General features: G+C 43.1%; 2 protein-coding genes across 8 annotated transcripts in view; both read left to right on the top strand.

Annotated features, from left to right (window-relative positions):
- The window catches only part of LOC125310559 (CCR4-NOT transcription complex subunit 2-like), a 39,039-nt gene extending 30,997 nt beyond the window's left edge, over positions 1-8,042 (top strand). For 4 of the 7 annotated variants that reach the window (XM_048268086.1, XM_048268087.1, XM_048268085.1 and 1 more), the window contains exons 9-15: positions 1,212-1,332; positions 3,181-3,337; positions 4,791-4,852; positions 4,943-4,992; positions 5,547-5,647; positions 6,718-6,868; positions 7,306-8,042. In XM_048268086.1, the coding sequence (XP_048124043.1) occupies positions 1,212-1,332; positions 3,181-3,337; positions 4,791-4,852; positions 4,943-4,992; positions 5,547-5,647; positions 6,718-6,868; positions 7,306-7,392 (729 nt within the window). In that variant the 3' untranslated portion in view covers positions 7,393-8,042. Of the gene's footprint in view, positions 1-1,211; positions 1,333-3,180; positions 3,338-4,790; positions 4,853-4,942; positions 4,993-5,237; positions 5,648-6,717; positions 6,869-7,305 lie in introns of those variants that run through there. The other 3 variants (XM_048268084.1, XR_007196321.1, XM_048268088.1) reach the window with 3 other exon arrangements.
- Positions 8,043-14,941: 6,899 nt separating this feature from the next.
- LOC125310998 (dual specificity tyrosine-phosphorylation-regulated kinase 4-like) lies at positions 14,942-27,244 on the top strand. Its single transcript, XM_048268802.1, has 14 exons — positions 14,942-15,024; positions 15,296-15,353; positions 17,892-18,032; positions 22,027-22,167; positions 22,315-22,435; positions 22,543-22,706; positions 23,222-23,358; positions 23,440-23,580; positions 23,875-24,013; positions 24,115-24,196; positions 24,298-24,470; positions 24,577-24,637; positions 24,745-24,874; positions 25,036-27,244. The coding sequence occupies exons 1-14, from the start codon at positions 14,987-14,989 to the stop codon at positions 25,361-25,363; spliced, it is 1,854 nt and encodes a 617-aa protein (XP_048124759.1). The 5' UTR covers positions 14,942-14,986; the 3' UTR covers positions 25,364-27,244.

Genomic DNA, 27,244 nt, shown 5'->3' with positions numbered 1-27,244 from the left:
AGAAATGCAGGGAGAGAACATGCATAATGTATATAAATAGTCTGCCATTCCACTTCAAAGTGAGAAGGCATATTGATTATGAATTCCTTTGCTTCTATATCTTCCCACAACAAGACTAACTTTTTACTTGAGAGAGAGAGAGAGAATCACAAGGGGAACACCAAGCATCCCTCGGATGGCAGGTTTCCTGCTGTTTTTTGTGCTGTTTTTGTGGTCAGTTCTTGAAGCACTATAAGCTGTGTTTTGGCCTAGTCTGTCTCGCTTCCAGACTTGAGATCACTGCATACACTTTGTCCCTATTGCTCTCCCTCTCCTTTCCTCTCCTCTCCCCCTTTCTTTCTTTCTTCCTTCTCTCCTCTCCCTCTCTCTTCCTCTCCTCTCCTCTCTCTTCCTTCTCTCCTCTCTGTCTGTTCTTTCATCCCCGCACTTGGGAGGAAAAATCAATGACGACACTCCCAACTCCTCTCCATGCTAATTAACAGCTTGGAGGCTAGACACACACACACACACACACACACACACACACACACACACACACAGACAGACTCTCACACATTGACTCCTTTAGTCTCTCCTGGGCTTTGCTTGCTCTGCTTGGACATAGAGACGGTGCTCAGGTGCAGAGTTACCAAGAGACAAATGATAGAGTTGGCTTAGCCACAGCTGAATCACAACACCTCAGACTTAATTCACAGCAGTGTCTGTTTTTTTTTTTTTTTTTGAGTGGTTCTGTCCCTAAAGGAGCGGGGACAAGGAGTACTCAAATAGGGAGATCCGTCAGCTCTCTGAAGGCCATGCCATTACGGACACATGCAAGGTCTGCTTGTTAGTGCTGTGCAAAAAGAGTCATTCAGCAAAATAATTGAGCACTCTTGCAGTATAGAAAAAGCCACTCTATAGATAAATACATTCTATTGTCTGCAACAACAGAGACAAAGAGAGACCTTCTTTTGTTGTATACTTCAACAAAAGTAGGAACTCAAGGTTGTATTGGTGTGAAAATAACTCACTGATAACACACTTTTGTAGTGAACATTGACCGTTTTTTATGTTAAAAGCGGAGGCAGAGGCCAGCAAAAAGGGTTTGTCCCCGTGGATAGACTACACCTTGCTTCATTCCACGTCTAGCTGTCTAAAGGTTTAATATCTAAATGTTCAGTGACTTAAAGTTGCCCTGGGTCTTGCTAAGTATGCCTCTGCTTCCTCCTCAGAACCTGAACTCATCGGGCAAGAGCGTATCCAGCACAGACGGTCCTAAGTTCCCCGGGGACAAGAGCTCAACAGCACAGAACAACAACCAGCAGAAGAAAGGGATCCAGGTGTTACCTGATGGTGAGCCTCTCCTCTTCCAATCACAGCACACCATGCCTAACCTTTCCTACATCTCCCAGCCAATCATATGCCTCCTTTTAACAGACAGCTGGTAACCGTCCAGAAGTTTACATTTATTCATTTAGCAGACACTGTTGTCCATAGTGACTTACACACACTACCGTTCAAAGCTTTGGGGTCACTTTCCTTGTGTTTGAAGCAACATTTTTGGCCATTGTACACCAAATCAATTAGAAATACAATTTAAACAATGTTAATGTTGTAAATTACTATTTTACCAGGAAATTGATCATTTTTATGCAATATCAACACTGAGGGAGTGTACAGAGAGGTCCATTATCAGCTGCCAACTGTCCTGTGTTTCAATGGCACATTGTGTTTGCTAATCTGACTATAATTTGAAATGGTCAACTGATCATTACAATAAGCTGCCCTGACTAGAGAAGCAGTACCACTGGCCGCCTTTAGATGAGTTGAGTATCTGGAGCATCAGCTATTATGGGGTAGCCTGACGAGCCAGACCCACATCAAGATGTAGGGTCTGGAGACTCACCGTTCGCAGTGCTCAGTCAGAGGGGCGGGATAATCGGTTGTCTTTCAAATACCCTCTGCACGCAATAGGATGGCGCTACAACTCATGAGTCCCATGCGTTTTCCCACCAGTGGAGCTAGTTGGCTACTTGTAGTTGAAACTTTAGGCAACTTAAAAAAAGCTTAACTTGTGTCACGCTGTTCGCCAACAGCAACATCCATCTTTTTGTTTTCAAGTAGCAGGGAATTCACGCCGAACCGTTGCAACTATGCCATCAATCATTATGTTAAGCCCACCTACCGACTTTATACACGATGTGATTGGCCTCATCAACCCAAGTAGTGGGGCACACCCCACCAAGTAGTGCACACCCAAGTAGAGGAGCTGGCCAGGAGGCTGTCAGAATAAGGACAGAGTAGCCGCACACTCTGATCTCTATATGATTTATTCAAGACCGACGTTTCGGCAAACAGCCTTTATCAAGGTTCTAGGCAGAGTTGTAAAGAAAATAACATGAAAAGATTGAAATAGGCAAAAGAACACAGACAGTCGATAAAGGAGGACTGAAAAAAAAATGACTTACTGCCTAATCTAAGGCAGATCACAAAGAGGAACATTTTTGAGATGCAGACCACTTTGGTGGTGGCAAAGTGGGGAAATGTGTACAGGAAAAGGAATCTCAATGAAGGAAAGCTTTCACTACAGTTTGCAATGCCATGCCACAGTGCTTGATTTGAGCCAATTCCCTCCAAAAGAGGACAGTGATCCAAAGGACATCTCCAAACTATGCAAGAACCATATAGTGAAGAAGCAGTCAGCTATAATCAACTGGAATGGAAATTTCAAAGTGACCCCAAACATTTGAAGGGCAGTGTATGTCAACTATATTACAAGGAATTACATTGTCCCCGGAGCAACTTGGGGTTAAGTGTCTTGTTCAAGGGCACAACGATGAAAGCTGGGAATTGAATCCACAACTTTTGGGCTACTGCATGCCAGCCCAGCTCCTTAACCACTACACTACCACCACCCAGAAGAAGTTTGGAACTCTGACTATTTGATTGACTCAAAGGGCAATGTCGCACGTGTTCTACAGCAGCAACACTGACCTGCCCGCAAATGTGCCCGCCTGTTAATCGTCTTAATATGCTCAGGTGTCGGCCAACGCTGATTATTAAAAATTGGCAAAAAAATTGGTTGACCTAGTTTAGAAGCTGCCTAGCAGTCACACCATAATTCCCTGGAATTGGAATTCCCATTCTTGGAACTTGCTTGGTAACAACTAACAGTTTTCTTCCCTCTTTGCTCTGTTGCAGGTCGGGTGACGAACATTCCCCCAGGCATGGTGACAGACCAGTTTGGCATGATCGGCCTGTTAACGTTCATCCGGGCAGCTGAGACAGACCCGGGCATGGTGCACTTGGCGCTAGGCAGCGACCTGACAACACTAGGCCTCAACCTGAACTCGCCAGAGTGAGTAGGCTCCCCGCTCCACCCCAATGGATTCTCATCTTGTCCTTCTCCTCGGCTGTTCCAATAGACCTTTGAAGGATCTCCTTACATAGCATGGCAGCTTTGGATCCTTTTTGTAGGCGAATTTAAGAGGTCCATTTCCCTTCATCTATCTTCTTCTTTCTCTCGGGTCTCTCTTCTTTGTTATCTTGACACACTGATCAGCTCTTTGGTTAGGAGTAATATAAAGAATGGGAAGCTGTGCTTGGTAGTCATTTCACAAAGTTAAAGGAGAATTCTGTCGATTGTTTTGAAAAAAAAAATCTGTTCTACCTAGCTTGAGTTGCTGCAGCCAACAGCTAGAGCTGCCAGGCAGCGACAAAGCTGTCTGGCTACTGTTTGTTTTGTTTTTTGTCCTTACTGACAGCATTTGGTGACCTCAAGAAACAGATCTATGCAAAAAAATTCAAAATTCTTTTTTAAGTCATCAGAGGGATTGTGTGAGAGAGGAAGACAAAATACCAGTATATTTGTTTTTTTTTTTAAGTATATTTTTGGGCTTTTTATGCCTTTAATGTGACAGGACAGTAGAGAATGACAGGAAGCGAGTGGGAGAAAAAGTCGGGGTGGGATCCGGAAAGGACCACGGGGCGGGAATCGAACCCGGTTCGCCGGCATACAGTGCAGGTGCCCCAGCCAGTTGCGCCACAGCTGGGGCCCAGTATATGTAGTCTTCCTTGGAATAGACATTCCTTCTTTAAAACAGAAATTGAAACCCACAGACAACTCACAGCCTGTATGTTCAGTTGAACATGTTGCATTTGCTGTGGTGTGTGTGTGTATGTGTGTGTGTGTGTGTGTATGTGTGTGTTAGTAGTAGGCCGTTCAGACTCCTCTGTTCTTCTGAGATTGCGTGTGTGTGTGTGTGTGTATGTATGTATGAATAAATAAGAACACTGTTCTCGGCCTGGGTTTGAGCTTTTTCAGAGCAGCTGTATTGTTGATATTTGTTCGTACTCACACCCGTTTGTGGGATTGTAACTGCCACCTCAAATACCCACAGCAAAGCTTCGGTCATGCTACAGTGCACCCAAATGCCACTTGATGCTCACTACCAGAACCTTTAAAACTCTCTCTCGCATCAAAGGTTTCATGTCTTATCTCCCTTTTTATCGTCTCTTCCTCTCCCCATGCGAACACAGTAATGTGTGTATTTTACATGCACAACTATTCGTCTTACACTAGTCTCCCAGGGCATTTATCAAAGGGTCAAAAGTGTGAGATAATTTTGTGTGATCCATGTGTCCATTTTCCCCAGCCCAGATAAATGTAAACGTGTATATAATCTAACAAAGTACACAGAAAAAAGGACAATAGAGGTGGTCAGTCAGTTTTCAGTTAAAAAATGTTGCCTGTTTAGGGTCCAACACAATTCTAGTTAATCATTTTTCCCTCTGTTTTAATCTACCAACAGAAATCTCTACCCCAAATTTGCCTCTCCTTGGGCATCTGCACCTTGTCGGCCTCAGGACATCGGTAAGCCTCTGCCCCACTCTGCCATGTCTGAATTAGAATGTTCTAGAATAGACATTAACCAGTTCCTGTTTATATTCTGTATATTTCCAGACTTCCATGTTCCGTCTGAATACTTAACCAACATTCACATAAGGGACAAGGTAGGTGCTACTTCACCCCTTTCCAAAACACCTGTCCCCAGGTAGACTGTCTGTCAGGTGCACCTGTTGGCGGTGTGAACGTTAGTGCCAAAATGGCGTCGCCAAAACCACCCACAAGCTCCCTCCTCACTTTGCATATCTGTACCAGGAGGTGAATGCGCCAGCACATGCCCGTTTGACCAGCTAACACGTTGTTGTTGTTCTCACTCTGCCTATGGTTTTTGTGCCCTGTTTGTGTGCACTAGCTACACCAAACAAGCACTTTTCAAACGGGTGGATAGCAGTAAGCTGTTACTCGGCCCCTCTTCCCCCACCTCTAGATGGAAGTTGAGTGCCACCTTTTGTATTAGCATGTTTGTGTTGAAAAGGCACCAATGTTAGCTCAGAAGAGAGAGAGAAAAGAGAACTGTTGCTGCCGCCGCCACGTGCATTTTTGGAGTAAACCTATACGGGTGTGCTTGGCGCTGTGTACGTATGTGTGTGTTTGTGTGTGTGTGTGTGTGTGTGTGAGAGAGAACGAGGAGTTTGCTGACGTGTGGCTGTTTCCTCCACAGCTGGCTGCAATAAAGCTGTCGCGGTACGGAGAAGATCTGCTGTTCTACCTGTACTACATGAACGGAGGCGACCTCCTACAACTACTAGCAGCAGTAGAGCTGTACGTATATAAACATGACTTACTCACAGTAGAGTTTGAAAACATTTCCACCACTAATTTATTTACAAACCGAAAAGACAGGATATGGACCGATAAAAATCAATCCCTATGTTTTTTAAGGAAGATTGTGTAAAGCATCAAAACTTTAGTCGAAGTAGACTTAACACAATATCAAACAATGTTGACATGAAATGCCAAGGGGTGTAGACAACAAAAATATTGTTGCTTTTGACATTGAAAACTAACTGCACTATTTAGATTTCAAATGCTCTTCCTGAGCATCATTGCAGGCCTTGGTTCCTGGGCAGTTTATCAGTGGCAGCAGTGTTTCCAGGCTGTCAGGAAGTGGCAGGAAGTGCCAGTGTGTTGGCACCGGGGACCTGGGTTGACACAGTGGCGTGCCACCACAAGTACTTGGCAGGTGTATTGTGGGCATCCGTCCCAGAATGCACTTGCCACGTATACTGAAACGTTCTACTACACTGCCGATCTGCTTGGAGAGCAACCTAGATTTTTGTTTATTCAGTGTTTGAAGGGCCACTATACTTTATTTTGCTTCTATGGTAAATGCAAGTAGGTGTGTAAACGCAGACAAGAACCTTTAGCAAGATGACTATTAGCAGCCCTCTGGAAACTCTTCCAACTCTTGATATGATTTGATTTGTTCATGTGGAGAGTCTGTTGGACTGTTATAGGGAGCTCAAAGCTTGAACTGGCACTTTAGGAGACTTAAGGAACTGATATTTTTGACTCTTTGAGTGTTAAGGGTTGGGGTGTATGCATGTGCTTTATATAGCATGTGCTGGTGTAAAAGTGAGAATATGAGCAGGCTTGTATTGTGTATGAATCTCCATGTGCATACTCATTAGCATTTCTAAGTGCCATGCACCCCCTTGTGGACACACAGGGGATTGCCACACTGACTGCTAGGTCTACTCTAAAACATACTTAGGGATCGCTGGTCATTGCCCTCCCCCTCACACATATAATGACTTGAATGAGGAAGGATGAAGTAGTCTATGATGGGTGAATGCCAAAGCTTTGCCAACGTTTTGTTTTGGTGTTTGCAGGTTTAACCGGGACTGGAGGTACCATAAGGAGGAGCGAGTTTGGATCACACGGGCGCCGGGGATGGAGCCTACATTAAAGACCAACACCTACGAGCGGGGGACGTACTACTTCTTCGACTGTCTTAACTGGAGGAAGGTAGCTAAGGTAAAGGTATTGACGGTCCTCTTTTTAACTCTCACCATCTCATTCTTAATGTGTGTGTAAGTAACACGTGGCTTTCTGGCATACCGCATACCAAAGCGCACATCTATCGTTACTTCAAAATATAAGAAATTATTTGTATGAAAATCACTGTGAACTGTGTTTTTTTTTTTAAGGATTTGTCTGCAGACATTGCACAGTGTAATATACTGTATGGTCTATGTGTGTTTTATTAAAATGTTAACTGTAAAGCATAATTTGTTTTTTAATTAACACATTTAGATTTTTCATTTTTACTTAATAAAAACCTTTCAACCCAGCTTCTCTCCTTAAAGCTCACTTTGTTTAAGCGTGTTAAATGTTTTGAAAGAAAATTGGGGAATCCCACTTCTGCCGCCAATCACCAAAGCGTTGTCGTTTGTTTTCTCTCTCCGACCCATTGACAGGAGTTTCACCTGGAATACGACAAGCTAGAAGAGCGGCCTCATGTTCCATCCACCTTCAACTACAACCCCGCTCAGCAGGCCTTCTGAGCTGTCCGCCCTGCTCGCAGTCGTCACGGCGGCAGGGGGTATGGCTGTCCTGGCTTGTCACTCACTGAACTGGCAGATAGATGGCGCTGTGGCTCAGGCATCCTGTTTTTTAAAAAAAAAAAAAACAACAAACAAACAAACACATGTTCCTCAATGGATCAGCTAAATTGACTCGGGTTGGGAGCCCCATCTTGCCATGTTTGGCTGTGGGGTCCTGCCTTTCAGAATTATGTGCTGCCCAAAAAAAAACACACACACACACTCGTTTGTTTTCTTCTCCTTTTCTTTTCATTTCTCTCTTTTTTAAAAAAAAAAAAAGACGAGGCAAAAAAGGTTCATTTTATCCTTTTCTTCTGTTATTCCTTTCCCGTTTCGGACCGTCTGAGTTTCATTTTCCTCTTTTATTTTTTTCCTTTTGGGTTTACACCTATGCCTGTAAGGCAGGATGACAGACTGAGACACTCACTCTGACCATAACAGAACAAGGTTTATACTTCATTCTTTGAAGTGTTCAAGCGTTCATAGCGAGCGAATGGAAATGAAGCAACCTCCATCGAGTACAGTATGACCCTGGGACAAACAAAATGGAGGCCTGGAGAGAATGCAATGTTCATTGTAGTACTATTTGGTAATAAAAGAACACAAAAATATTTGTGATTTTTATTTTTCATTTTAAATGTGAGCGCACTTTCTTTTACCAAGACTAGCAGCCCTCTTAACACACATCCACACTTCTTCTTGACTTGCCCCTTCACCCCCTGATCAACACCACCCCTTGAACCTGTGCATGTAGTGCCTCACCCATCTCGTCTCGTCTCATCTAGTCACATTTCTTATTTTGCTGCCCAGCTTCAACAAAAACAAACAAAACAAAAATGGAAACAGTCAGAGACTTGTTTTAGAGACTGTCTTGGCCACACTCCATTTTTACCTCTAGGGCTCAACATTCACTGAGCTTTGTCGTCATTCTTCGACGCATGAAGAAACAAAAACCCAAACACTGTCTAGTCTTTGTTACAAGTTTTGTAATAAATGTGTACATTTCTTTTTTTTCCTTTTTTAAACTTTTTTTTGGACATCACATGAATAAATATATGTATGTATGAATGTGTATATATATTATATATATATATGACATCTATTTTGGAGAAGAAAAATAAGGCAAAATAGGAGAAGAAAAAAATACCACCTCGACTGTACTTCGTTTTTAAGGAGGTGGACGCAGGCGCAATATGTGGATATAACAGGATTCACTGGGTGGGCCGCCATTGGACGAAGGGCGGCACACTGAAGCCACACACACCGTTCTCTGACCACGACTGACCAGCAGACCATCTCAAAGAAGCGACGACACTTCTGTGAAGCAAGGACACCCATACCCATGTGATCGCTTGGAGCGCTATGGGCCAGGGGCAAGGGAGGGGAGGGGAGGGCAGGGCATGGGGAGGGGAACCGGGGACAGACGAATGGAATCGGAGTCGAAGCAGGACTGAGGCACTTCACTCTGGCTGTTTTCACTGGCAGCATTTCATAGGAAAAGGAAAATCAATAAAAAAATGATTATGAAAGGAAAAAAAAACAAACAGATCGCTCTTGTATTTTCTGACCACATGCGAGGCTGCTTCTCTTTGTAATAAAGTAGAAAGGCTGTCCAGAAACTGAATGCAGTGTGAGGCTCTCATTTCAGGGGGCTCACTGGTCAATCTCCTTGTTGGATGTTAAAACATTACAAATGCTAAGTGACCACATTCATATTCAGGCTCATTAAAACACCATTGCACTGTCCCCACAGATATCTACACTGCCCTGTAGGTGCCTGAGTAAATGTCTCATTTTTTGAAGATATATTGATAACTGCAGTTCTGTAAAGGAATTCTAATCATTCTTGGTCTCCATGGTGGCTGCCACTACTTGACTAGGGATGCTCAAAGTGGACTACAGGCGCCCAGGACTTCTAATGGCATGTACACAGGTAAGCAATGTAGTACAAAGAAGCAAGAAAAGGCAGCACTTCACAAAAGTTAGCTAATGCAAAATGTGGCCTTTTCTCCCTTTAGACTTAGTTATAAGTTTGCTTCAGCACTCTACGAAACTAGACAGAGTACAAGTAATATAGCAAACAAGATGAATGTTAGATTTATGGCATTTACAGACATACTCTCTTCAGTTCTGCTGCACTATAGATTGGGGAGATGTGTATGATCTAGATATGACCTCTGCCTTTTTCATCTTATTTGATAACTCGGTGCCCACCCTAAAGCTTTTATTACCTCTGGAATTTGAGGGTGTTGAGTGTGAATGCCTCTAACCAGGCCCTCATACCCATGCACAGTTAGACCCCTTAACCCAATCACATTACATGCTTCCCATCCAGATTACATTTATCTAGATGTCAGAAAGTGATTTACACTATTGTACACATTTTATCAGCAGATGTGTTGCTGGGTTACTCTATCTATTAGTTACACTAGTACTTCCAGAGGGCTACTTTATAGACATGTGCCTCAGAGTGTACAGTTAACTAGCTAAACTTAAACTAAAGTCAAGAAAACCAGAAGAATCCTACTACTGAAGCTTAAAAATCTGTTGGTGCAGTTTTAATCAAACACAAACATACCATAAATCCTTAAATTGTGACTGGGGTCTTATATTTACTTAGGCTGCTCAAAGCACTTTTATTTGGGGCAGGCTTGTATTCAAGGCAGGCCTTTTTTTTTTTTATGAGGCTTCTGTTGTAGAATTTTATTGAAATAAAGTAAAAGGCTACTCATAAAATAATAACTGGCCAGACACAACTTCATGAACAATAACAAATTAGCGTAGATAACAGCAAGTTAAGGATTTGTTTTTTTCTAAGATGCGTTTTATTGTGAGATGTGTTTCGTTTGGAGCGGCTACCAAAAGCAGAAGGTTTTCAGTTTGGTTTGGGATTTAATTTACTTTTAAGCAGTTTGATTAAATTGCTAAATGAGCAATGAGCACAGTGATGAGCACTTAAATCTGGAGGGTATATTTGATGGTTCACTATTAAGTTTCATGTAGTTGAAAGAGTGTCGGGATAGGCGCCGATTTATGTTTCCATCGGTGGGTGCTCAAACAATTAAATGCCCAATAGGCCTACCAACGGCTAACTCTCAAAATAAACCTCATGCAAAAACAGCACATGAATTGTTGCCATGTAACTTAACTGTGTCCTCCTCCTAACTAGGCCTGCTGTATGTGTGTGTGTCTGTGTGTCTATGCCTCTGCAGGGGTGCCATCATATTATACTTTTCACTGATGAAAGGTATTTGAATAACTGTAGTTTGACCTCATCTTCAAATGGGGCTCATTATGCTTTCATGCCCACACATCTAATTCATCTCACACTGAAGAAAAATCTGTTGGTTATATCTGGCGGTCAGAAATACATAAACATGGTGAAGCAGCCAAAAGCTGCTGTGTGGCTTTGTTTAGGAACCACCTTCAGAATCGCATCAAAAGGTGCTCCAACTATAGACCCTTTCAACAAGGTAAACAAAAACAATGCTTGAACGTTCTATTTGGGCCCCAATCTACTTCCTCTGCATTAAGATAACATATGGAATGTTAAAAAGGAAGTCTTGTGGGGCCAACTATGATGCTGATAATGGAACTCTCTTGAAAGGGTCTATAGTCGGTTTTGTATCTAGGTTTAAGACTAAACTGTTCTCAGCTTTCTATTACAATTAGCTACTTCCTGTGGATGTCACCTTACTGAACTCTGCATCCTGGTGGCGGTGACAACCAATCAACTAAACGCAAACTGCATTTCATTGGCTTTGTACTCTGCACAATGACAATAAAGTTGAATCTAATCTAATCAGAACCAGAATGGGCAAGTAGGCCTATGTTTACACATAAGAAAATCGAATTCGGCAACCAGTTGGTGACTTTTGCCATTCAGAAATATATACTTCACATACAATACAAAAGACAATATATTGTAGATTGTGTACAATATGCAGACAGGACAAGTAAGTAAAATCACACGATGTGACAGACAAACAATAAACATACAGTGCAGTGTGGTGGTGCAAACAAGTTGATTAAGGTTTATTTATATTATGATGGTGGCGGCATGGAGCCTGAAGACAGATGTCTGGTAGTGATGCTGTTCAGTAGCAGCTGCCAGTGGTGTGAAGAGTCCTCATCTTTGCCAACTTCCTGATTTGTGAGTTATACAAATTATGCTTGATTCTATCTGCCTAACTGTTCATTACAATCTTATCCTGTTTTGGGGATACTCCAAACCAGACTGTTATAGGCCGGGATGTACACAGACAGTATGGATTTGATGATTGCAGAGTAGAACTGAATGAATCAACAGCTGCTATGGCAGGCCATACTTTCTCAGTTGCCTCAGATTGTATCCTCTGCTGGGACTTTTAAAGAATGGAATCGGACTCCCTCTTCGGGTCCTGAGAAATGCAGGTTTCTATGACCTTGAAGGTCCCCAGTGTTCTCTGGATGCACTATTCAATGCTCTAAGATTCCTTTCACTGACTTTTTTCATCAACTGCACCTTAATATTGGAAGCATTTCTCCCTACAGGTTGACCTAATCCCCTGAAAATTACAGCAAAGGCTTGTAGTGGCATTTTCTTCAAGAGGCTAAGGGCCCTGTTCTGTGCTAGTTGCCATTTTAATGAAAACATTCACTTAATCATTTAACACTTCTTTTCATTCTGCTGTGCTGCGCTGGAATCTCCCCCCTCGTTTAGTTAGTGAAACAGCGCCATCTACACATTATGTGGTGAACACACAGTGAAACTGTTACACTTCTGCCATCTTCAGAGCAGGAAAGCCAGCTTGAGACCCTTCACTAAGCAACGTGAAAAAAGAATGATTAACCAATTAGATGAGGCTATAGTGGAACTGTGATGTAGGCTACTGTACGAAGCCTTTGGCTTCCCAGCCTCACACCTGTCCAATCATTTCATGTTATCAGTGTCCATCTTGTTTTGTGCTGAGTTAGCAGTGCCATTATGGAAGGTGGAGATTTGGGCTTTTAGAAACTTGAAATTAAATCTGACTGCAGACCAACACCAAAATGATCTATAGACTACCGAGGACTTACAAAGAATAATGTTCACATTCATCATGTGTAGATTTTAATGATTATGATAACTCTCTCTCTCTCTCTCTCTCTCTATTTCTCTCTCTCTGTGTTTTGTGTATACATACCGATTTCCCCATTGTCAAAAACATAATTATATATTTGTGTTTGTTTTGTTCACAGTTAATGAGAATCAAGCCCAACACTCGGCACCACCATTGTCCAACTGCAGTGTGGATAGCAATAACCATGGTAATGAGAGAGAAGAAAATCTTGCACTTGTTTGTGCATAGAGACAGTGTTTGCATACAGTCTATTCAGGAAGTGCTTGTTGTCCTACACAGTTCATAAAAGATGAGATAAAAGTGATTTCTGTTACCTTTATTGATATTCCTCAGGGCTAAATGATCACAAACGAACAGTTATCCCCTAAATCATCCAAACAAAGAAAGCCTGCTTCCTTGGCACAGTACTGTCGGCAGCACTGTGCCAACACAGCACTGACGTCCTCCCTGAAGGAAGATAAAGATAGTGCTGTAGATGAGGACTACCTCCCCCAAAACACACCCGGTCTGTTCTTCACCTCAGAATATGATTAAAAAATGAGACTACCTATATTCTTTCAGTCACTCATGTGATTTGTTTTATTTATTTTATTCAGACTCAGAGAGTGAATCAGATTTCAGTGAGGAGAACATGAGGAATATACCATCAAGAAAGGGCTGAAAAAGAGTAAACAGAGCAAGGGCAACAAGAAAACACCCCCTCCAAAGAAGGAAAAGCAGACCCCTAACTTAAGGCTACCAAATCTAAAACACCAGCCACAACGACAGGTAACGCTCAAAGGTGGAACAAAAAAAAGAAATATTACAAAGTGTCCCTTTTAAATTAACCTAAAGTGTTACTTCATTCCCAACTACTGTTATTGATCCCCGACCAGTGAGAACGGCTGAAGTGCCCTTGAGCAAGGCACCTAACCCCTCACTGATCCCTGAGGGCCGCTACTGTAGCAGGTAGCTCACTGCTCTGGGTTAGTGTGTGCTTTACCTCACTGTGTGTTCACTGTGTGCTCTGTGTGTTCACTAATTCACGGATGGGATAAATGCAGAGACCAAATTCCTTGTATACACAAGTATACTTGGTCTAGAAACCTGATTTACATTTACAAAACTCCCTCCAGCAACAGGTCTGGCAAGCCCCACCATCAGTCTAAGTCCAGTTACAACCAACACTGCACCCGCCCTGAAGAAAACCCCCGCTACTCCCCCCATGTCAAGCCCTGTACTCTCCACAAGTCCAGCTGGAGGTAGAATTCCCAAGTGGAATCCTCCAGGTAAAACTAGAGGGAAATCATTAAATGATTGGCCTTAGATACTTGTTATTGAGTTGAAATGCCTCCCAGTTTAGGCAGGTGTTTCAGCATTTGAAAGATGTGATTTAATTTGTTTACTTGTATTTGTGCCCACAGGTCAGATTGGAAGAAGTCCTAAGGTGCTGCAGTAAAGTCTCCCGGTCAGGGCCTACGTTTAGGACTCTCCCGTATGGCCAGGGTGAAACCCCTTCATCCAAATTCTGCGGCTCACTGATGGCTGGCATCCAGTCTTCTGATATTTTCAGCAGCCTACAGAACTTTATGCCCCCATAAGTAGACCATCATCTGGATGAATATCTAATAGCCAGACCATTGAACACAGTAGGCTAATAGCAAAGGTATTGAAGCAGCTCCCTCTGCTGGATTCCTAAAGAATTTCCACGCGTCTGGCCTATGTCAAACTTTGTATGTGTTGTCGGTTCATTTAATACCAGCATGTTGAATTTAATATGTTATGTCAATGTTTTTTGTCTGCCACTTGTAGCCTATAGGGGCAGCCGTGGCCTGTGGCCCACTGGTTAGCGCTTCGGGCTTGTAGCCGGAGGGTTGCCGGTTCGAACCCCGACCAGTAGCCGTGGCTGAAGTGCCCTTGAGCAAGGCAGCTAACCTCTCACTGCTCCCCGAGGCCGCTGTTTTTGCAGGCAGTTCACTGCGCTGGGATTAGTGTGTGCTTCACCTCACTGTGTGTTCACTGTGTGCTGAGTGTGTTTCACTAATTCAGGGAGTGGGATAAATGCAGAGACCAAATTTCCCTCACGGGATCAAAAGAGTATACTTTATGGATTGAACGGAACATTAAAAATTAATTTGAGTCAAAAAGTCTTATAACAATCGAAGTCGGCAGTCTTGTTTCATGAAGATGAAGTTCCCAGGTGTGCGATGTGTTGCTTGGCATTTAGAATGATACCGATAATGACGACTTGGAATTCTAACTGAACTGACTTAGAACGCTAGACTCGGCCCAGAGCTCTGCCCAAAGGTTCCGTTTGACGTTGGATTGTCTGTTGCTTTATGACGTCACGCACGGTTCATTATGACATTGTAGGCAAATCAAATAGGCCTAATCACCTTGCAGAGATTGCTTCATTGTAGTTTTGTCGCTTTCATGAGCAAGACTACGCCGAAGACTTCTTTTCTAAGGCAAACATGAGTTCCGGGAATCTCGGGGAACGACCCCCAGATCGGTGAGTAGGTTATAATTTAGCCTAGTATGAATATTTGTGGTATGATGTTAATATTCATTTTAATATTAATATTTAATATTAATTACATATTAATAGTTGAGAATTAAGTTCTAGGTGGATGTCCGTGAAACAGGTCCACGTTCAATTATATTGAAGTATATAAGCCCAATGACGTGAATTAATTAGCCTAAATAGTTCATGGTATCATGGCCATAATCTGACTGAAATGTTCCGAGAACCTAACTACATTTCTTTATATGTTTCATTTTAGCCGTACAACTGCGAGAAAGGAGAAAGAACTAGACAAAGCCCTGCCAGTTCTGAGCAAGGTATGTGAACATAAGCATACACTTAGTTAAATGGTTGAAATAGGAATGGACTTTCCTCACCAACAATTTGGTGAAATGTAGACTAATCTAGTCTGCTGCACATAGTCAGTGATTTGAATGCACTACATGAAATAGAATATGTGAATATTTTATATAGGCTGGGCTAAAAAAATAACCTATCAAGACGCAATAAGGAAAGACTATGATTATACCTTGCATAGTGAACAATATTATTCTAAAGGGGAACACAGGCTGTGGCTTGGGCCTTCCTGGCCAAACTGCCCTGGGGAACCTCATTTAGCTGCTCAGAGCCCCACATTGTATCCCTAGTGTTCACTGAGCTGAAGAACTATTTGGTGACTGGGCCAGACTACCCCACCTACAGTAATAATAATATTATTAATAATAATACCCACTTCTGTGAACTTGGCATCCCATAGAAGTCCATTATATTTTCTCCCAATGTTTAACATTGCAGGCTTTCAGCAATACAATCAATGGCACATCATCTTAACAGTAATCTTGCCCACCAGAGCTGAATATCTTATTTCTTTCGGTTCTTGGATGCTACAACACTTTCTTTAAAACACTTCAGCTCCAAATATACACACTCAAGAACTCATTTCAGCTCTGCCAAACAGAAGCCCTTGCTCACATGCGCCAGGGGGTTCTGGCATGTTGGGGTGACATGGGAGACACCTGCTGTGCTTGTGGGACTAAAATATCTTCTTTCTGATCCATTACTTCTGCATATCTCACCTAAGGGCCAGGATCTTACCCATTTCTAAGATCTGTGCCTCATCATTTGGGTGCTTTTTGCCCACAGCTGGGGCAGTAGATCTCAAAAGACACTCTGGGTGCCTGTCTTTCACCTGGCCATCCTCCGGTTTATCACCACCAGTGTAATATTCCCAAAGGATGGGGTTTATTTCAGGCCAGTCAAGTTGCTACTGATTCTGACCCCACACTCGGGCACAGCTATCAGCAGAGGGAAGGCCAACACCAGCAGAGTGTGAACTGGCAGCCCCTGTAACCCTCCTCAGTCACTATAGTTCTATAGAGTATGAAATGGCTCCCTGGACTGAGCTACACAGCTCAGCTAAGGCAAGGTCCACTGTGAGCAAAGAGTCTGTGGATGGGGTAAGTTTTAAAGGCAAACCAAAATGGACTGTAATGGCTAATCAGTACCTAAAGGGGCTAAATGCTTTCTTGCTTGATGTTTTGGAATGAATATTAAAAGGTCTTTCAGGGCAAATGTGTTTGGTACCCAAGCTGTACCCATTAATCTAGCTCTTAGTCAATCCTATAATTGTAATAAATGACCGCTTACCCAATAGGCCGGCTTCGGGCTTCCCCCTTTGATCTTAGTGACATTTGACTTGTGTGACGTGTCGCCTTTAGCTCGGTTCTTTCTGGTTATAGTTCTTACAACTTGCGACTAGTCCTCACTGCACTTGCAACAAACTGTGCTCTGGGATTCATTTTAAGTGGGATTAAGCCCGTCTGGGAAACCTCCTCTTAACTCCCACGTTAGTCCTTTTTTAAAGTAAGGATTGCCACAATATTCTTCAGATAGATAACTACAAAAACTTTTACATTCTGAGTTGTGTTACTAGTGTTTATATAATCAGTCATGAGCACAAGATGGCACCACACAACGGCAAGTCTGAGGATGTCTTCTATTTTTGTTAGATGATTATTCACCTGCATACGGTTCTAGTGTTATGGCCTCAAGAAGATGCCACTTCACTGCACTGCCAAGTGCTGTGGAAGAGCATCCAAGCAGTAGCACTTGTAGAGAGTGAAGAAGAAGTCAGAGTGAATGGGCACAAATGGAGGGTGAACAGAAAGCACTGTAGTTTATCTTATTTGTGACAGAGTAAGTAGCCTAATGAGTCCCGAACAGGTGGCGTTTTCGAAAACGCGTCAGTGGATTGCCCTCTTTCCATGGAGTAACGATAGGTGTTTTTGTAGTTGAGTTTTGTATCCTCTTGTGTATCAACAGTGCGCTTCTGTCATTGCCACACGATGTCCGATCTACATGTTTGGATTCATGATTTCTGATTGAAAACACGCTGTGCTTGAAAGAAAGAACCGTTAATTCGATGTGATATAGGCTTTGTGAATTGTTTAATATAGGCCTACTATTCCTTATATTATAGTTGTCATTGTGTTGGGTCTTTTTTCCTGTATTGTAAATGTCTGTCTGCCGTTCATTTGATCACTCAGCTAATTGTATTCTGTAATTCCTTCTGGACTTGTGGTATTTAGCAAGCCACATAAGCCAAAAAGTTTATCACAACCCATTGTTGGATAACCTAAAATTCTGTTGTAAGGATAGTCTACAAAATATTGCACAATGTGTCTACTGCGATTGTAGATTGAAGATTGATATTAAAAGTCTTTATTGGATGGGGTTGAATCTGGTGAGGACAGTGCTGGAAGTCTGTTTCAGGAAAGTGTATGATGATGTAAAAATTAAATGTGCACATTTTTTTCATGCTTGTGTGTGTATGCCCCTTTTATTATTTTTTACAGCCGGATGAGTGCCCTCCTGGTCCCAAACCCCACGCTGGGACTTCGGTGACTGGCTTGCATGTGACATCTGGGGAACGGCTTCGATTTAGCAAACCCCAGAAATCTGGTATACGTATGCTATCTGGTAGACCCTACCAGCAGGTGAGGCCTTTCTCATTCATCCTCACAGAGAGTGTCCCCTGGGATGCACTTGGGGATGGGCGACCCCTCACAGAGTAGGAATTTACCTGAAAACTGGTGTCTCTGCCCATGACCCAACCAAAACCACCCCTTACCACCCCACAAACCCACACACACACACACACACGCACAAAGGGGACATTTGCAGACTGTTACACAGCAGTTTAATCAATATAATTTAAAGCAAATTACCTGCTTTGTGAGGGTAAAACACATTGACCACTTTGTTCTGGTTGTTATGGTGTCAATGGCTATTCTATATATATATATATATATATATATATATATATATATATATATATATATATATATATATATATATATATAATGTAAAGCAAAAAGTACTGCATTGGAGCCGTACCACCAGTGTGTTCAGTTGGGGGTGGACGACCCCTCACAGAGTAGGAATCTACCTTAGAACTGGTGTCTCTGCCCATGACCCAACCAAACCCACCCCTTACCACCACACACACACACACACACAGGGGACATTTGCAGATTACACAGTAGTTTAATCAATATAATTTAAAGCAAATTACCCGTGTCATGAGGGTAAAACCTATTGACCACTTTGCTCTGGTTGTTATATGGCATATATGAAGTCAATGGCTATTCTGTATATGTAAAGCAAAAAGTCCAGCATTGGAGCCGTACCACAGTTTTGACTGTATGAGGGCACACCCAAGTGGGCAGTACGGCTCTACAGTAGACAGTAACAGTAACAGTAACAGTTCGCATAGGGACTTAGCATTTGCATTTAGCCGTAGTTGATTAGGCTACAGTTTTGCCACACCACCCCAAATTATTTTTACAATTTACAATAAGTTTGTTTGTTTATTAATATTAATATTTGCATATATTTGAATATTTATTAATAATATTTTTACCATTAAATGCCTTCAGTAAGACCCGTATTGGTATCAAACTTAAGTTGTTCTGTCCACCAGAGGGCAGTGTATCAGTCAATGTCAATAGGCAGGCAATGATGTTTTCAGATGTTTTATTAATATTTTTTTAAATTATTAAAAGTCAGACCCTGGATTAAACACAAACAGTATCCACTGTTGCTGGTTGTCCGTGGTATTTGACGTCATATTTTGTTCGCGCAACAGCCTAGTCACTTCTTTGACCCGAGGGCCAGTCATAGCAGACATGGCATAGCCCCCCATATAATTATCACAAAAGTTCACAAAAAGTTTCAAAACATGCACATCAGAGGACTGCTTAAATGTAAAATATAATTACAATAGTTTCATTGCTTTTGCATGGTTGCATGATGCTTGCATGAGAAATAGTTCTCAAAACAACAGCAATTATATGGGTGCCATTTTTTGGGGATGTTTCACTCATGCATGCATCATACACTTTCACTCCGCGGCTCTGCGGACCAGCAATGTCCATGTTGCGGACCGGTGCCGGTCCGTGGCCCATAGTTTGAAGGGAGCTTGCCAAGGAGTTGCTGAACATGTGAGACACGGGCTAACTCTGCATCGCCCTGACTTGTCTCCAGAGACTGGAGCATGCCTATTAGAGCCCGAACTCTCAAGACGAAGTCACTGAAGTGTTTGGCATCACCTGAATGAACAGGGGGGAGATTAAGCATTGCACTGATTTCTTTTAAAACTAGTTGATGGGGCTGTCCATACCTCTGCTGAAGAGCAGCCAAAGCACGCGTATAGGGAAGGTGGCTTTGTGCATAAGCAAGAGCTAGACGGCATGCAGTTTCCAGCTTCAGATGATCAAGCAATATATGGTACTTGTACTGTTCAGGTTCATCTTGAGGGAGCAGATTAAGGAGAGCCATTTTTAGCATGGCAACTCTAAAGGGTCATCGTGGACAAAATTAAGAAAGGAGGATGCTTCAATGCGTGATGAATGTACCCTTGAAGCTACAGGCAACTGAGTAAACAGGGGAGGTGGACCTAGGTGTTGATGATGCACATAATTAGAGGCCTGAGGTTGATGGGGCACGTAACCAGGGGCCTGAGGTTGATGGGGCACGTAACCAGGGGCCTGAGGTTGATGGGGCACGTAACCAGGGGCCTGAGGTTGATGGGGCACGTAACCAGGGGCCTGAGGTTGATGGGGCACGTAACCAGGGGCCTGAGGTTGAACATAAGGAAGTCCCGCTGGTGCAGAGAAATACCCATGAGAGGAACGGGCAGGTAGAGCTCCACCTAGTGGTTGCTGCTGAGGTAGTTGAGGAGCTAACTGGGAACCCGCAGGAGGACGCGGGTTGCTGGATGGGACCAGTATGCACAGGAGGCTCTGGGTGTAGCTGGAGTTGCCCTGATCTGGGTAGGACAGGAGGTTGGGTGTACCGTGGCCCAGGAGGTAGTAGAACCGGGTCACAGGGAGGATGTGGCAGAAAGGTAGCAGCATTTATAGGAGGCACTAAGGGTTGATTTTGCAAGGTGGGTACTCTAGCCTGATAAGGGTCCAACTGTCTCCCAAAGGCAATGTCGTGGTGGGCAGGCAGAGTGGGATGGGGAAGAGGAGGGGGAGAAGGAAGAGGCTGCTCACCTAACGCTACTGGGGAATCACTAATAAGAATAACCTGTGCAGGCTCTGGGCTTCTAAGCATGGAGGCAGGAGGTGGTGGTAATGCTGATAGGTGGCTAAGAGGAGGAGGTGATTGAGCGCAGTATTCTGCTTGTGTACAGTGGAATATTGTGTTCACCTAAACAAGCACTTAACTCCTGAACTAAAGGAATATCCTGGTGACCAGGCGTTGAAGCCTCAGAGGCTGATGACATACAAACAGGGTTCTGTTCACAACGCTGCATTCTACCCTCTAATGCATAAACATTATGTCCTAAATCATGAATAAGTTCTCTTAACTGGTTCATATCACATTGCAATTTAGTCATATCATAAGGATTGCTGGATACAGGATTATGTTGGACAGGTTGAAGCGTTTCTGAGGGATTTCAATTTGGGACAGCAGTTGCTGTTCCTGCCACCAGGGGCATGGCAGAGTCGAAGTCTGGCACCAGGGGAGCGGATAGCCCCGCAGCTTGCGAGTCCCCCACTGCTTGAGCGCCTTGGCCTGTGCGGGGATCGGTGGAGCTGTAACTATATCCTGCATATTGTGTCTGGTAGTTCAGACGTGCAAGTGGATGCCGGGGTCTTGCAGATTTCCGTTGATCAAGGGCTTTCTGATCCATTATATCCGTCATCTCCGGCTCACGAAGGACCATGTAAAAACTGTATTGTCTCTTGCGCCAATTCTCTATGGATGTGACAGACATAATGGTGTAGGCCAGACACGAGCCCCAGACAGGAGTAGAGATATTGTGGTTTACTGAAGATATTGATGGACAATGACAGGTTGAACAGGTTGTACAATCGGAGATGATTGCAGATGTGGTTTGTTTACAATAAAGAAGGAAACAAAAAACCCAATGAACGAATCAATGAATGTGACTAATATTTTGTCACATTTTGTCACTAATATTTTACCGGTCCTCTGTCAACTACAGTTGGATGTTCAGCTCTGAACAAAATCGTTCAGGAATTATTTCAACAAAAGCGAAACGTGCGTAATGTTTCATTTGTCCCTCCAGGTCGGGATGAATGAAACAGGCATGGGAGACAAGAAAAGCATAGGCTACAGTTTAAACTAGCCCAGGAGCAGGCAGGCATTTTTTATGAATATAAATATGCAAAGCAGTGGCACCTGATTTCAAACACATAAGAAATACCCACGTTGAATGCTGTGCCTGTGTGCGCCTACTTTATTGCTGGGAAATAATTCCTCACACGTTTTTTGCACCATGGTGAATGTTAAATTCGGGAATTTTATTGTGGTTTACCGTTACACCTACAAACTTTGTCTTGCCACTCCCTTCTAGGTGTTCCCTTTGCCTGTACACCACAGGGACGTTTACAGACTGAAGGAGAGTTATCAGTCACCCGTTCACATTTCATCTGCATCTCTGTCTCTTCCCCTCAGCACCATCTTGGCACATTTCCTCATCTGGAGAATAAGCCAGTGTGTCGTAACCCCCAGAAGACCAGCAGCCATAAGGACATCCTGCCCCGTATTGCTCCTGTTATCCACAATACTCCTCCTGTGATCCCGCCACCCAGCGCTGTAAGCATGTCAGGGTAGATAGATACATGTGGAAAACTGTCAGGGTTTTCACTGGGACTGTCCATCACTTAAGTGCTTTCACTATATACAGACAGGTAAGCCCAAGTGGAGCTGTGTTTGACTGAATCTGAGTCTGCCATTACACAGGTCGATAGGCCTCGGACCTCGAAATTCAGGTCCACAGTGGAGAATCTTCCAGAATGCATCAACAACAGGCAAAGTACAGTTCCCTACAATGGAGCAAAGTCACTGCCCCTAACACCAAGAGGTACAGAGAAATTCAAGTGCATTGGGTGATAAAATACAGCAAATATCTCTGTGAAGACTGAGTCTCTCTGACAACTGATGTTTCATTTGTTAAATGTTTTTTCACAGAGGCACTGAAAATATTCAGGGATAAGCTGTCGGAGTTTGAGCAGGAAGAGATCATTAACTTTCCGGAGATCTACTTCCTTGGTCTCGATGCCCAGAAGATCGAAGCAGTTAAAGGGGCTCCTCAAAACAATGGCTTTGATGATGAGAATGGCATGTACATCAAGGTATCCTGTCTTTAGAACAGTGTAGATGTCATACTGTAGGCATTATTGTATCATTCCTTATGAGGTGTACACATATTCGGTTGTTAAGTCCGACGTCATGGGCCCAAAAGCTTTTTCCTCAAAAAACGTTTACTAGCACAGCCAGCCGGTTTTTACGCAACTTGTAAACCTTATCACCATCACCTCAGTTTAGTGAGGGTTAAACAAAATCGGTTAACTTTAACAGAGTAATTGCTGTAGCTGTGCAGCCAGATGATATAATCAAGGGTGATATAATCAAACGCCCAGCCTTCCACGAAAAATAGTATTTTATTAGGTTGAGTCAACAAGTGAGTACAATTTTCTTAAAGGCTACTCTGAATAGCGGAAAACATTTTTTTATTTTACTGTCTATAGAGAAAAACGAGCGGCTCTGAAAGCCGTTGGACCCGGAAAGATAATTATCAGCCTATTATTGCATCAATACTTAGGTGTGCACTGTCATGAAATATTGTTTTTCTTTATGGATATTCAAGGTTTTGCATGATCACCTTCAATACCGCTATGAAGTTCTGGAGGTAATTGGAAAGGGATCATTTGGTCAAGTCCTGAAATGTATGGATCATAAGACCAAAGAACTGGTTGCTGTTAAGATTCTTCGCAACAAAAGGAGGTAAAAAGACTCCATGTATATACTTTCTATAGTTGAATACATCTTTCTATTATGTTATTAATTCATGTGCTTTGGGCACAGATTGAAGCACCAAGGCCTAGTGGAGCTCAAGATCTTGGATCTGTTGTGCAAAAAAGATCGGAATAACCACTTCAATATCATCCACATGAAGGAGCACTTTATGTTCCGTGATCACCTATGCATCACCTTTGAGCTCCAGGGGTAAGGCTAGTGGACTTCTCATTAGTTCACCACTTGTGAGAAAGATGGTGACCGAAGATGATTAGAGCCTCCAGAATAAGGTCAAAATAATCAGTGGCAAAACATGCCAGAATTTGCACTTGATTACTGTAATGTCATTTTTTCACTTAGCTTTAGTGGCCTAGAGGAAAACCAAAATACACTGGCTAAATGGATATTGCTGATGTGTTATTGTTGTTTTATTGGAGCACTTAGTACATGCAATGTGACTATATACTGTACATCTAGAGTCACTACTTTTTTTCATGATTTTAGGGATAACCTCTATGAGACTATAAAGAAGAACCGCTATAAGGGCTTCAGCCAAGCCACAGTCCGTCGCTTCACTCACTCCATCCTTAAGTGTCTGCAGGTGCTTCGTCATGAGAAGATAATCCACTGTGACCTAAAGCCGGTATGCTATCATTGCTCCCCATCCATCTGCTTGCATGATGCAGAATGTCCTGCCATTACTGTTCATGATCTCAATGCTGAGTTGATGGGCGTTTGTTGCAGGAGAACATCGTTGTTACCCAGAACGGCTCGCAGAACATCAAAGTGATCGATTTTGGATCTAGTTGCTTCGATCATGAGAGAGGTGTGTGAGGCACAGCCCTTCCCTGTTCGTCCTCTTCATCATCCCCACAGTCTAGTCTCCCTCTCATCTCACCACTTACCTCTGGGCCTTCTTGTCCGCAGTGTACTCTTACATCCAGAGCCGCTTCTACCGCTCCCCTGAGATCATCCTGGGCTGCAGCTATGGCATAGAGATTGATATGTGGAGCCTTGGCTGCATCATTGCGGAGCTGTACACCGGCGTGCCACTCTTTCCTGGAGAGAATGAGAAGGACCAGCTTGCCCTCATCATGGAGGTACTGTCTAACAGCAATTGTTCTGTGTATGTAACGCAGGTTCTCTATTTTGTGAATGAGTGCTGCAGTTGCATGTCATGATCGTTGAGGTGTGTTTGTGCCGCAGGTGCTGGGAGTGCCTCCGGAGGAGATGCTTCAGGCTGCGCCAAGGATGAAAAAGTTTTTTGGTGAGTTCCTGATATCAGGTGCAGTCATGCTATAGGACATGACCTGAGGAGAAGATGGCCCCATGAGAGTTTGTCCCTATGTAAACTATGAGCCTTTTCTCCCCCAGAGCCTAATGGCAAACCAAGGCCCTACACAAATAGCAAGGGCAAGACCAGAAAAACTGACTCCAAAGATCTGGCCAGCATTCTGAAGACCTCTGATCCACTCTTTCTGGACTTCATCAGAGGCTGCCTTGCGTATGTATCAGTGCAGTACAAAACATAGAATCCAAAATGAGACATGATAAACATAGGGCAACACAGGGCAGACATAGGGTAGACTGAGGGATATGGTGGCATTTTATTGTTTTTAATTATGCTCACATATAGATTCTTTGACATTTCACTACCTTATGCAGCTGGGACCCAACTAAGCGTATGACTCCGGATGAGGCCCTTCAGCATGATTGGTTTACGGAGGCCCAAAACAGGTGCCGCACAAGGATCCGTACCTCCAGGAAGACAGTTGAGGTCAACACCCCTCCCCAGTCTCCCAAGCAGGCGCCCAAAAAATCCATCCCTCTGGTGGCCGGGAAGTCCATTAAACCGGTGGCCAAGAGGTCAATCATGCTGGTGGCCGATAAGTCTCACCGTCTCTACTCTGCTAGGTCCTACAAGCTGGGCCAAGCAGGAAAGACCGATAGGCAGAGCCCCGGGAGAGACAAGCTGGCTTCTCTGGACCACTAATCTGTACCAGGTGCGACGGCCTGGAAGTATGCAGCGGAGGGAGCAATCAAGGTCCCCAGCAGTGGTGGCAGCAGGTGCAAGGTGGCCAAACCAAAGTCAAACCCATATTATCATCCCCTCCCACATGGATGCCACAACCCTTACTTCAGACCTGGATCTTAAACAGGTCTGGCCCCGCCTCAACTGAGAGGCAACAACTAGGGCTGTTTTGAGGGTGGTAAGGTGGTATTCATTTGCTCATGCTTCTCGTGTGTATCCTTACATTCTTGACGCTAAGGGCCCGGATCCACCCAAACTTCAGGAATATTTGGACACACAGGAGGTATTGACAACTTAACAGCTAAGTTACCCCTTGCCCTCAAACTGAAGCCCTTCATTAGGCCTACTGGCTATAGGGTCAAGGATGATGCTTGATTCGTGTGTGTGTGTGTGGTCAGGAAATCACAGTGCTATCACACTGCCTCCTGGCACACCTCAGCTCCCGAATTAAAAGTGCTCACCTTTAAACTTTAAAGACCAAAAACATCATGTCATTTGGTAACCATGCTGAATGACATGCAATGGTTTGTAGGAAATTAATTGGATACACTTTGGATATTCGGCCACCCCTTTCTAAATTTCTTACCATGCTCCTAATGTTGCACTTTAGTACTCATTGACATCTTTCAATCTTTCAGATTTCAAAGATAGTAATGCAAGTATATTGGTGCTCCTGAGCTGAAATATTGAGTGCAGACACACCTTTGTAAAGTAAGTCAGCCTGCATATATTACCGACAGCCTGAATTAAATCACTGAGCTGTATTTCTAACCTCTACATTTGCATGAATGTACTTGTGCATCTGTTATTAACACCCAAGGGAGCAGATCTTAACCCTTAACTTTCTCACTATAATTCTGTTAGCCTATCTGTTGCAACTTTGCAATGATTCTTAGGAAATTATTTGGATAAATAATTGAACCAAACCTTCATACCATGCACCTAAAGCAGAATTATAACATTGAGTGTGGATCACTTCAAGGGATCTACGCACCTTTGTAACATAATTAAGTCTTCCTTTATCATTGCATGGATATATTTGAACATCTATTATTTAAACATGGGAGTAGATATTATCCCTCATATACTCATCTACTCACAGTAATTCTCTACCAAAGATGCAGAGAGTACTGCCTAAAATTCCAGATTGATGGTACAAGACACTGAATGCTGAAGACATTGAGTGCAGATCAAGCGCTGGGTTTACGCACCTTTGTAACATAATTCTGTCTTCATTTGTTACCCATCGTCTGAATAAAACCACTGAGTGCGGGTTATTGTTTTGACCTACGCACCTTTGGTTTCGATTAGAACATCTTACCCATTGCAAAGTGCTTCAGAATAATCTCTGACTAATTTCTAATCAACTTCCAAAAGATCTGTCTCAAGTATTGTTGAGCATCTATTATTAAAACACAAGGAAGCGGGTCTTAACCCTGATCTGCTCACCTACTCACAGTAATCCTCTTAAACATTGAGTGTGGATCATTCCTTTTGATCTATTTTGACCTTTTATTTTTAATCTAAGGACTAAATCTGAATAAATCTATACAAAAACCAACCTATATTCCTAATGAGGCTACCTGTTAGAAAGGTGGAGGTGGAGATTTAGAATATCTATTTTCTACTCCATGCACTTTTGATCACATGTAAGCAGACGTAAATTAGTCATGATTTGCTTTGAGTGTGACGGCTCCATCTAGTGACATCTAGTAGAAATGTTCCTGACCTGAGTGATTGTGACGTGATGTGACGTGTTATGATGTTATGAACAAGCAGCATCATTGACCTTAAGCTTTTACCAAACCATCATTATAGACACAATTTGACGTCCCCCCCCCC

This window comes from Alosa alosa, chromosome 17 (genome assembly GCF_017589495.1).
Source record: "Alosa alosa isolate M-15738 ecotype Scorff River chromosome 17, AALO_Geno_1.1, whole genome shotgun sequence".
In the NCBI taxonomy this organism is placed as follows: domain Eukaryota; kingdom Metazoa; phylum Chordata; class Actinopteri; order Clupeiformes; family Clupeidae; genus Alosa; species Alosa alosa.
This window is presented reverse-complemented; position numbering and strand designations above follow the sequence as displayed.

Bases quoted from the DNA above. Each gene is read 5' to 3' on its own strand.
- LOC125310998 (XM_048268802.1), top strand. From the start codon at position 14,987: ATGAGTTCCGGGAATCTCGGGGAACGACCCCCAGATCG. The intron at 22,436-22,542 runs GTACAGAGAAAT...GTTTTTTCACAG, and splicing joins ACTGCCCCTAACACCAAGAG to AGGCACTGAAAATATTCAGG. The intron at 23,581-23,874 runs GTAAGGCTAGTG...TCATGATTTTAG, and splicing joins ATCACCTTTGAGCTCCAGGG to GGATAACCTCTATGAGACTA.